Consider the following 12,015-nt stretch of genomic DNA (forward strand, 5'->3'; position numbering starts at 1 on the left):
AATCACTGAATTGTGGGCCAAGTCCTCAGTGAAACCTTATTATTATGGATTTTTAAAGATTAAATGGCCAAGTTACTTAAATAGTACAAGACTTGCCTATAAGTTACTTTCCTTTTACTCAAGAGGTATGTCAGCTCTGTAACCTGTTTGAATGTCCTGCTTATAGCCAAGCAGTTCAGTTACTATGTTCAATTTAGGTTCTGTTTTACTTCAGTTGCACTAAACGCAGTTTCTTGCTTAACTTCTGAAATGAGCCTTAACATCATGCTGTAATTCAGCTGACACAAAGCACATGGTAGGAAAACATCACTACAGTAAGAGGTTTTTTTTTTTTAATACTCAGGACTGAGTAGAAAATACCAACTCTCAGGAAAGGAGTATGCAATTCTTTTTTCTAGGAGAAAAAGTAATGGAGGTTAGGTTAAAAGTCTTCAATTCTTTTAGGAATTGCAGAAAAGCTTATGTAAGACCATTCAAAAGCACAAGTTTTATAATGGTTTTAAGCTTTTCAGCACTATAAATATAAAACCAGCTTGTACTCAGAAGCAGATCAAGTAAAAAACCTGCTGCTGCTACATTAGCAGTTTTTTAGGGAACCTTTACTGCTAACGGAAGTGAAAATATGTGCTAGCAGGCAGGGCTGGAGAAACTCTAACAAATACCCCATTTTGTACCAGGTATTTTGGCTAAAAGGAGTGGGTTCAAGTACCAGGAATGGAGTGGGACCCAGAGGCAAAAGCTAGGAGAGATTTACAGGGCAGCTGCTTGGGTTTAGACTGAGTTCTACCGAGTCTCTGCTGACTCTCACACTACAACAAAACAGGTGCAGCTGAGCAGTGTTGATCTGTTTGCTGTAGCAGTGATGGTGTAACTGAGAAGGTACGTTATTTCACAGTCCGAGGGTTGAAACTGCTCGTATTTAAGGGGAAGGTTACAAGTATAAATTTTACTTTTTCCACCTTAGAAAAATCTGGTTCTGGAAAGCAGAACTTTCAGTAGGCTGAGTATTCCAATTGACAGCCTTGCACAGGATTAGGTAGTTTATGTTTTGAAGGCCAATCTGCATGTTCTTAGCAGTGTTGCAGCACAGCAGTAAGTGTTTAAGCGCCTTTATAATTGAAGCTTAGTAATCTTCCCATCTGTAAAAGCTAAGTGATTAGCCATTACTGAAAAACTGCATCTGACATTTTTCCCATACAGTATAATTCCAAGGATGGTAACCTGCTTTATACTGAAATAAGCCCACTGTGACAGAACTGTTCAGACTGCTAGATCAAGGCAAGTATTTACCTACATACATAGCTTGAAGATCAAAGTTGTGTGATGCTTCTTATCTTCAGTAACCTTATCCATGGCTTGCATACTACAGTGAAATACACTTGTTTTGTGGTAAGTATTCACAATTTCTCTCCCCTTTAACCATGCTATCTATACTCAAAGTTTTTTCATCCTCAGAATATAAGTAGTTCACTTTCAGTGACCCTTAATGTACAATTTAGTTATTTTTTTTACCAGGTGAGAAATTGAAGAGAGGAACACTCCTTGCCTCTCTTTTCTGTATGATGGTGGCTAACATGCTATGGGTGACTAGAAAAAAACCAAAGTCATTCATGTTAGGCCAGATAACTTAATCTCACAGAATGTTTTATTGCCAGCACAAAACTATAGACAACATGCTACCAGGTAGTAACGAGGCATTAAAATTAACAGTGTCCAATGTGAGTTATTGAACACTTCTGCAGCAATCTTAATTCTAATTAAATGCAAGGTGAATTCAACATTAGTTGTATATTTAACATTATTGACTTTGAACTTTGCAGTAAATGCAGAACTCAAATGCACAATTGCATACACTATTCAATAAAGCAAAATCCAAAATGTATCATAAATAAGTATTTTATAACTTTATTAAACTCAAGACATGACAATATTCAAAATACAAAGTGAATTATTTTTTATTCAATACTGTACATGATGCAGAAATATCAGTGCATTTCTATAGCATGTATTTCACCTTCATTTAGTTTGTACTAAAACAAATAAAAAGTAAGCTTTAAAATAGCTCAAACATCTCATTCAGCAGTTTAAACTGTAAACAGCTTGTTTACTTCTGTTAGGAGGAACACATTCATCTTCTGTACCCCCATTAATGAGCACCCTTTCTCTTGTGCTTTTCTGTAAGAGGATAAATGTAACCAAAATGAGCATGAGAAACTGCTAATGTGGCACCTCAGTGAACTTCAGTGGATGGCTGAGGCACAGTGAAGAAAAATTAAACAGCAAGAAGCAGCATCAAAGCAGCAAGAGACGGGACTGACACTGTTCATAAATGGAATCATGTTTTTCCCTCATACCCTCCTCCTCCTCCCCTAAAATACTGAACAGAAACCAAAACACAAGACCAGCTTGTGCTGTGTTTCTGTATTTAATACAGTCAGAATTTCAGACTCTAGGTGAGCACACAGTTGTTACTGCCTACCTGACAGCAACCGTGTGGCTGCTCAGGACACTCTCACACGTATCTAGGATCCAGCAGGAAAAGAGCAGCAGCAGAGGCTTAGCAATAGCTGGTCCAAGTCTCTTCTAGGAAAAACTGCAAAACTGAGCCAAGTGTGTCTAGCAAGTGAATCCACAAAACCAACTCACTTTAAAAGTCTATTAGCATCATATTAATTTGTAAAATAGATTAAACTTTCAAAATGTGCTTCCAATATGCCTGCCAAGTCTTGAACTGGGTATCAAATCTTGCAGTTACCTTCTTACCAGACTGACATAGCCTAGTCAAAGAGAACAGAGTCTGTTCTCAGTACGGTTACTGTATAAAAGAAATTTTGGAAAATACCCAATACAAAAACTGTACTGCATTACTTGGTCTGTTGCCTGCTTTATAAGTGACTCATCAGCAAAGCTCGATTTTAATTTTTTTTTTTGATAATGTGACTACCAAATACGTTCATCTAGGTAGCATACAACTGGCCAGCTGTGACTACTATCCCTCCATGTTTCTTTGTATGGGAACTTTGTAGGTTTTCAGCTTACATACCTAGACAAACAAAAAGAGTCTTAAGAAACGTATCGAATATATGCAGCATAAGAGGACTTTACGATCCACTTTCCAGTTCTCAGAGGTCAAACTGCTCCTACTTCATTATCTGAGAACCATAAGAACTCTGTAACATGATAAAGTTCAGCTCCATCCTGAACAACTGAGCTGGGACTGACTGTGCTCCCAGAAACTACGGGGAAACCACATAAGACAGGTGTTTTCGTTTCAGGTGACCACCTATGTCCATTCTGGGTTTTGAGTCCAGTTTTGTCGGAGCTGAGGTGGCTGTGCAGTCACCAGACCAGGACTGAACCTCAGTGTTAGAGCTCCTTTCTTCTGCTTCTCTGAAGAATTTCTCATACTTGTCCAAATATGGAGGCCTTTCAGGTAGCAGATAGTAGTGTGTTGAACTGGCCTTCTTACCATTTTCAATAATTGGAAGAATGCAAGGGACCCTGTTTGAAGATCCTTCACTATTTTGTCTTTGTAGAGCTTTGCTGCTGACATACTTAGGATCAGGTGCAAAACTCTGGGTGGGGGGCATAACCCCATTGAGGTATGATGGGAGGCTTTTGGGACTCGGGGTACGGGAATTGCTGTGTGACAGAGGTTCTCTTGGGGGTACTTTTGGAGGCCTGTCTTCATCGCTGTACGCGCTAGAAGCAACTTCTGCTGACCACCTTCTGTAGTCTGGTTTGAGTGCCCTTGGAGGTATGGGAACCCTTGGTGGAATCTCTGGTTTATCTTCATCAGAGGTTGGAGAAGACCTGTTTAAGTGTCCAGATAGTCTTACTATTGGTTTATTAAGAGATCCAGCTGGCCCAGAATGGGACCTTCGCAAGCGTCGATGCAGCTGCTGTGGAGGAGGGTAAATACTGGATATGTATACATTTAGGCTTTGTGTAGGGTTGGAATCTTCTGGTTTTGGTCCTGTTGGAGTATCAAAGTATGCATAGTTGATCTGTCCACAGCCCCTAAAGCTCCGCCGACTTGGAGCACTGGCTTTAAAGGGAGGAAGTTCATAATCTTCTAACAAAAAGTCAGTATCTGAGCTAGTCAGGAATTCCACTTCTTTGTCAACCTCATCTGAAGTAAAGTCTTCAGAAATAGGTAGAGGGGGCAGAGGCCTGGAGCTCCGATCATTGGAAGATGCAGACAGAAATTGAATTGGTCCATTTTTTACTGCCATGTGAGGAGGTGTTTCTTCAGAAACACAGCTCATGGTTAATGACAGTTTACTAAAGCCAGGAACGAGATGGTCTTCATATCTTGAAACTGTCGGTTCACTTTTGGGACTTACAAGAAGTGGACTGGATTTCTGAGATGGGACTTGGATGCAACTTTCAGCAATGTGGTCATTCATGGAAGCCTGGTTGGAAGAGTGCCCTAAAAAGGTGAAAAATTCTTAGAGACACTTTTCTAAGTAACACTCTAGCACATGACTTTACCACTGCATATTTAATTCCTTCTAACACAACAGTAAGTAGTGTCTGTTTAATAACTGCAGTAGTGAAATGTAGGTATTACAGATCTCTTCTGGTCATGGATTTATGCTTTAGTTAAGATAGCAGCAGATTACTTTATTGTTTCAGGCCAGTGCTCCTTAAATGAGGTAGTTCAAGAGACCCCATGCATAAGCAAGAGAGAGCTACAGCTACAAAGATCTCAGCATAGGTCTACAACAGAACAAGTACTATTTTAGTAAATGGTTTTTCTGTCAGAAGGGTAATGGCAACTCGAAGGCATCATAAGTACAAGGAAAAGGTCTGTCGGAGTGTTTTTGTTTGTTTGAACTTCATCATGTTATTTAAAAGTGGGTTTTTTGGTTGGACTTGAATAGGAGCGTTTTCTTGAAATGCTCCGTTCTGGCACCGGGGGGCGCCCGTCGCAGCCAGGGACGGGTCTGCGTCGGGCCCGGAGGGGTTTCCAGACAATCCACTGCACTTTTAAACACTCGTCTGTCAGTCTTTTATACTCACCAATGGATGGCAAATGCTGCTCTGTCGATGGACCTAAATTATATGCCACTGCTATAGGGTCCACATTAAAGAAAGTACTAAAAAAAAAAAAAAAGAAAAAAGCCTTCACTGTAAACAAACCATAGGTCTGTCACCAAATACAAGTATTCATCATACTCATTTTATATACTTGAAGATGCAACAGATTAAAATTTTAGCCTCACTCACTTTTCAAATCCACTGTGGCTACCCCAGCAGGTTTTCAAACTCCCCATGCCTTGACTAGTGTGAAGAAATCCGGTTTTTAATGGGACTCTCATCTCCTGAGCAGCAACTCCTGCAGTTGACATTGTGCAGCGTTCTCTGGTGACGTCTCACGACTTTAGATATTCAGTACTTGACAGGTTTCCTGCGGTTTTCATTCCCTTCAACAGAGAAGACATAAATATCAGAAATGCAAATCTGATGATTTCATCTCTCATCTGAAATTTCAGTATTCAAATAATTAAACAGCTCGATAGAAAGGCCTTCTGTCCTACTTGCCAATAGAAAAACCTGACCAAACTTCTTGCTTTGAGTCTGTCTGTAAAACTGAAGTAAAAGAAGGTAAGTTCTCTTAGAGAATTACACTGTAAAGAAAAAAACCCACGTTCAGTAAAGCTATTGATATATAGTAACTGTGCATCAACAACACTTCAGTTCTTGTACATAAACTACTAGTTATTAATACAAAAAAGGCTTTTAAAAAGTTTTCTAGAACAATCTATTTAACTTTCTAATTGCTGTCTATCTTTAGTTTTATCTTTTTGCTAAAGAGTTTATAGTTTCCAGTGTAGCCAACAAATAACAGCCTAGTCTGTTGTTAAGTATTACCTTCCATAGCCTTTGCTCCAATAAGCAGAATTACTGACTACTTGAACTGGAATTCTAAGACTTCTTTTATATAAAGCAGTAAGCATTAAGATACTTTAAAACAGCCTCAAGTCTTCTAGCTATTTCAAACAAATCGGAAATCTGGTGATTTGAAATAATCGCCACTGAAACCATACTGCTGCATTCAGATCTATTTTGAATGTGTGAACAATGCTTTATCTGTCCCTTTTACAACAGAAAAAATGTGTTGGCAATTACTATATATTGAGTAAGTAATCAGAGTCTAAGGAACAAACTGACTCACTTGGCTTTGCTTAGGAAATTCAGAAAGGATTATTGGGAAGGGGAAGGGGCAGTGTAAAATTAGTCAGCATCATGAAGGCAGGAAAAATTAAATCCAAAACTATAAGCCAAGATGTCCTATGGGTCTGTGCTTCATCTACACAAATAGCCTGATTTCAGCAAGTACAATATGGTGCTATATGGCTGTTTAAAAAACACATACACACACACACAAACCCTACCAAACCAAACCCCACCGAAACCAGTTTAATTTGTATCTCCCTTGAAAATCAATAATATGACCATATAATACTAATGTGAACTTCTCCACACCCCTCCTCCAAAAGAATTCCACCAACAGCTGAGGGCCAGCTCCATCAGTGATACCTGCATACTGGCATACCTGTCAAGAAAAACCCTCACAGTATGGTATTGCAGTGGGTACAGAAACAGCTAATAGCTTATGCTTATGGTAAATCTGTTCTAAACCAGGCTTTCTATGCAGATGTGTAACCTTCCTTTTCTTTTAGGAGGAAAGATCCATCATACCTACTTGCAGCATGAGGGATGGGCAGACTCGTAAACAGGACTATAACCAGGTGCCCTGGGATTAGTTTGCAGTCCAACACCACTGGACCATTTATAAACAACTGTTTGAGAAAGACCAACTTTGCTGTGCTTTTCCAAATTTGAATTGGGTTTAGTATTGATCATCTTAAGAAAAGAGTATATGCAAAATAGCTTCTGACTGTATGTATGTTTATGATGTGCGAGACCCAATCACATTCTCTTTAAGAGTCTGATGGTTTTCTTGATCACGACTTTCAGTGATCACCATTGTGTCAACAGAAGTGGGATTTTTTAATTCACTGCCAGATACCCCGTATATTTTAGTCAGGCATTTCAGAATAACTCTAGACAGGAGGCTTTCATAGAAGTGAATAGGGGATGAACCAGTGCTCTATCTGCTGCAGCAGAGTCCTACCTCATTCAGCCCTCCTGATTTTAGTGAAGACCATGTTCTTCTTTTCAGACAACCTCCTTAAAAAGCTAGTTTAACACTGGAAATTTTTGTATAACGCAGTTAAGTTGGACCCTTCCCAGTAATAGGAATTGCAGATTTTCATCATGAAACTAAATATAAACATACAGCCCCAGGAAGCAATAACATAGTTCTGTAAGTACAAGCAGAACCATTGTTTATGGGGGAGCAGAACACTAGAGGTACCCATTTGTTTAAATTACTTAAGCAGCATAATACACATATAGCACCAATTCTAAAATTACTTCTTAACATATTAATGTAATTTGCAAATAAAACATCCATCTTATCAGCTCACACTGTATTGAGCAATGATTTTTTATGCCTCAGATCCTATCCCATAGCAACAAATCTGCAAAAGAAATGAAGGAGAATGAATAAGTGAGCTTAAGGTTAATGTCTACTGTCTATTTCAGTATTTCTGAAGTCAAATGCAAGTTACAAGTAAAAAAAAAATCACTGGTACAAAACACTGATCAGGGAGCAAATGATAGTACTCCACTTCAGCACATGTGCAAGATCTGACAAGATCACGAGCAAGACATTGATTAAAATATAAAAAATCAGACGGGGGGAACAACTGCTGTAGTTTGAGAGCACGTGTAGTGTGCTGTGTTAACATACAACCCTTGCAAGGCTTATTAAGAACCCCAACCTCCACCAGCTCTCATGCCAAAACCACTGCAGGTAATTACTGTGTCAGCTTCCCAAATGCTGTATAAATCTCAGCTCTCAAGACTGATGGTTGCACAATCACCTCTCTGATATCCCTCTGGAATGCTAAGGTTAACATCTAAAATGACTTATATATTTACATACTCTAGGAAAAGGTAATTTTCACTTGTTTCAATCAGTCTTTATTTTTTAAACATACAGACAATTTTTGCAGTCATAAAACTTGCTTCATTCTAAAAATAACCTCTTTGCGAATTCACAGAAGGTGATCTGCCTTGACATTTCAGAGTTATGAAACTATCCCGAGTGCCTTAAGCTAGGACTATCAAGAGTGGTAATACTCTTTCAATAAACCACCTAGTTACTTTCTCAGTGGAGTCTAAGAGAGTTGTTGCTTATATTTTAAAACATGCATAAGCTTGTTTGAAGACATAGTATCTTAGGAGGGAGACATGTAACATGTAACTGAGGAGTACAAACTCTGTATTTTAGACAGCACACTCTTACTAAAGCCGAATAGTACGTATTATATTCTAGTAATTGGCTTTAAAAACCAGTAAAATTTACAAAAGTCAGTCATGAAGATATAAATATCAACAATTCTCAGTGTAACTGCTGTCCCAATCCTGCCTCCTTAAAAATTTAAGGATCTGAACTTAACCATAAATAACATCAAACTGTATTTGCTAAAGAAAATGGACACTATGCAGTAATGAAGCATTCTTGATCTCGTGTGCTGCTCATTTGCACAGAATGGGTTTCCTGTTACTCTGCTTGTCTGGCCTAGTTATGCATTGATTATGGCACTTAGGAAGACTGAAGCACTTTTGAAGAAATGGAGTTCACACTGAAACTGTAGCTAGTAATTTCTACAGGGCAGATACAAGCCAAGGCAATTCAAAGATTTGTTGATGCATTAGGAAGCTACCAACACCACTCATTGTAAGGCAACAGCACAAAGGAGACACTTTTTAATTGTTCAGGTCTGTTTGCATTAACAAATATGAATAATACTAAATATTGGAGATTAATTTTTTTTACAAGGCCAAATGTACTTTCAAACTTGAACTAGTGAGTGATGAATAACCGGATAGCTGTGTGCAAGCTGAAAATGGTCAAATGTATCCATAAACAGTAGGGTATGTACATAATGATATCTACAATGTATATGGGAATATGTGGAAAAATTTTTGTGGTGAGTTACAGAAAACATCACGAATATGCAGTTTTCATACAGATACATATCAATAAACACTTGCATTACAACAGCACTAATCCTCTACTTAGAAACTAAGAAGCATTTGCATATATTTTAGCTCTATCACTGATCACACACAGAATCTTATTACTCTGTTCCCTGCTCTCCCAGTCCCAATGCAGCCAAATATTTGAGGCAAGTCAAGTTCATAATGAAGAAAACCTTCCCGGTACGCACAGTAGACCAAAGCACACTCTAAAATGTTTCACTAAATGGGGATGGAATACAGCAATTTGCTGTACAGATTTCTGAATGCCTGTACAAATTTTGGACAGATTTTATAAAGGCAACACTCTTGAAAAGAAGCTGAGATACGTCTTGTAAGAAATGGGAAAGAGGGAAGGGAAAAAAAAGTAAGACTTACTTACCCCTTCTGGGAGGGGAAGAAATGTGTCTACCTTAAATCCACAACCTATTTTTGCTCACCTTGCCACCACATTATCTTTAACAAATCTCAGAAGCAATTCACAGGAGGAGGGGCACATTTTTGCACTACAAGTCATCCACTCCAGCTAGCTGTTCCTTATTTGACAAGGTGATGTAATTTCCTTTTTCTCCTTTGACTTTCTATTTAACATAAGTACCTGAGATAGAGGCATCCCTTTTAATATTTAAGCATTTCAGACTTCCAATTGGACTTTAAAAGCTTAAGAGCTGTTAATATACTTTCTGGAACTCCATATACTTAAAAAAAAAACAAACTAATTTCTGGTTCTCTAGTTCTCATATCATCCCTTAAGTACTTCTGTCTGTGCAACTAGATGAATGCTGAGTAACTGACACCTAGCAGAAACAGCCTCATGAGAAGGTTAGTTTAAACCTACCAATAAATAATTAGATCTTATTTACTATGCATCAAACCTCCATAGTGCAGGTCAGTATTCCTGAGTCACAGGCCAAATCATGCCCTGATATGGGCCTCAGAAGATTTTTCCATTTATAGGAATTATATTCTTTACAGTTATTATATAAATGAATTGCATTCTTAACTTCCAGATACTTTTCTACACATTCTGCCAGCCAGAAATAGACCACTCTTTTGCAAAGAATTTAAGACTATGATCACTTAGTAACTGCTCAAATCATAGGTGACTGCAAATAAAACTAATTCTACGGGTATACTCCAGACAAATCGACTGAACAGCAGACAAATGATGTATTTAGATTGTAAGTCAGCTAGTTTGAAATACATTCAAAGAACCACAGTTCATCAAGGAGTTTAAGTTCACTTAAAATTTGGGCTACCATTTCACAGTCCTGCACAGCAAATGGGAGGAACCTGTAAATCGCCAGTAGAAAACTAATAATTAAATAGCAAGACAATTGCCTTGCCTCTGTTTGTCAGATTTCAGATGCATGCTTAAGGTATGGTACTTCACCCTCCTGAAAATTTTAATGTGAATACAGACAGCTTACATTCAGGAAATAAAAATTCCTTTATAGCTGACTCAGAGTCATAACCATAGTGTTAGACACAGTGTGATAACTTTTAATTCTGTTTTCCACTGCAGAGAAGTGGAACTGTTTTCCTCTGAAATAATTCTTATACTGCAGAGGATGACAAAGGGCTTCACCAAGGACATATTCCCCCTCTCAAAAGATAGGTTTCTATTTTAAAAAGGAAAACAGAAAATTATCCCACACAGGTAAAGAAAACTAGGTCTGTGCATAAAGTAATAAAGGTAAATTGAGCAGTTTAACTAGATTATAAATGCAATTCACAAATGCATTTCACCTGTCATTCCAGTATAACAAACATTCAAGTATTCCCAAAATGACCACAGATCTTGCCCCCAGAGCCTTTTCTATCCAGTTTATTAATATGTAATGAGATACTGTTATCTTTAGATCAAGTATAATAACCTTTTTCTTATTACTTCAGAATACTGCACAGGCCCCTTAGTCTGTGCACTAGTGACAGGAGAGCACTGAAGTCTCCAGAGCCCCCCGGCCTGCTCGCTCTGCGTGTCACAGGCTCGAGAGACGCACGGTCAGTGCTGGAAGGGTACAGCGATGTCTCCAGATTTACCATTACAGACTGGTTATTTTAGAAAATCGAGGATAACTGTGTAATGGGGTAGTAAGTCACAAAGAAATGTTTATTCTAAATTAAGCCATCCTAAATTAGAGTGCGAAGCACAGAGTTCAAGCCCAGAATGCGGTCCCCTGTTACTCCCAGGAGCGAGACGAGCACTGATACTGTTTCGGGTCAGGAAGAAAACGCGTGGCACGCCACGCTGATTTCCAAGAATGTGGTTACGGGCTTCGCTGACCCCGGGCGGGTCCCATCCCCTCTAGAGGGACTCCTGCCGCGGTAGCGCGCCCAATCCCACCGCGGAGAGCACCGCGGCGGTCACATCCGACATCCCCCCCGGCAGACCCCGGTGGGTGAACGACTCCGCGGCGGGTCTGGCCCCGGTGGCCCCCCCAACCCCACCCCGGCAGCACAAGGGCACCAAACGCGCTCCCGCTCCTCCCGCGCGCGGCCCGGGCCGGGGCCGGGGCCGCCGCCACCCACCGGGCCCGCCGGGGTGGGGCCCGGCCAACTTCGGCGCCGCGACCCGCCCGACCCGCGTGTGCCGCCGGTGGCCGCCCAACCCACCAGGCACGGCCCTCGCTCCTCTCGCCAGCGGCGGGGCCCGGCGCGGCACGGAAGGGGCGACCCCGAGCCGCGGCCAAGCGGCCCCGGTGCGCGGGCACGGGGCCGGGGGGCGCCGCCGCCATGTGACCGCGGGGCGCGGGCGGTGCCGCCGGGGCCGTCACTCACCCCGACAGTGTCGCGCAGCTCCGCGCGGCCGCCAGCGCCACACGCATGCGCCGCGACTGCGCCCGGTCACTGCCGCGGCGCGCGCCGGCCACCGCCCTTATAGCGGGGGGCGGA

The 12,015-nt window shown here is 40.7% G+C and overlaps 1 protein-coding gene across 2 annotated transcripts; it reads right to left on the bottom strand.

Annotated features, from left to right (window-relative positions):
- Positions 1–1,617: 1,617 nt before the first annotated feature.
- On the bottom strand, positions 1,618–11,999 carry ERRFI1 (ERBB receptor feedback inhibitor 1). 2 transcript variants are annotated; one of them, XM_027668733.1, is made up of 4 exons: positions 11,902–11,999; positions 5,233–5,429; positions 5,026–5,102; positions 1,618–4,432 (listed from the first exon to the last, which is right to left on the bottom strand). In XM_027668733.1, exons 2-4 carry the CDS (start codon positions 5,352–5,354, stop codon positions 3,237–3,239), a joined length of 1,395 nt encoding a protein of 464 aa, XP_027524534.1. In that variant the 5' UTR covers positions 5,355–5,429; positions 11,902–11,999; the 3' UTR covers positions 1,618–3,236. The 2 variants fall into 2 exon arrangements, with proteins under 2 accessions (XP_027524534.1, XP_027524536.1); XM_027668735.1 differs by lacking the exon at positions 11,902–11,999 and adding an exon at positions 11,737–11,819.
- Between the last annotated feature and the right edge of the window lie 16 nt (positions 12,000–12,015).

The sequence above is a fragment of the Corapipo altera genome, unplaced genomic scaffold (genome assembly GCF_003945725.1).
Source record: "Corapipo altera isolate COAL_440 unplaced genomic scaffold, ASM394572v1 304, whole genome shotgun sequence".
Lineage (NCBI taxonomy): Eukaryota > Metazoa > Chordata > Aves > Passeriformes > Pipridae > Corapipo > Corapipo altera.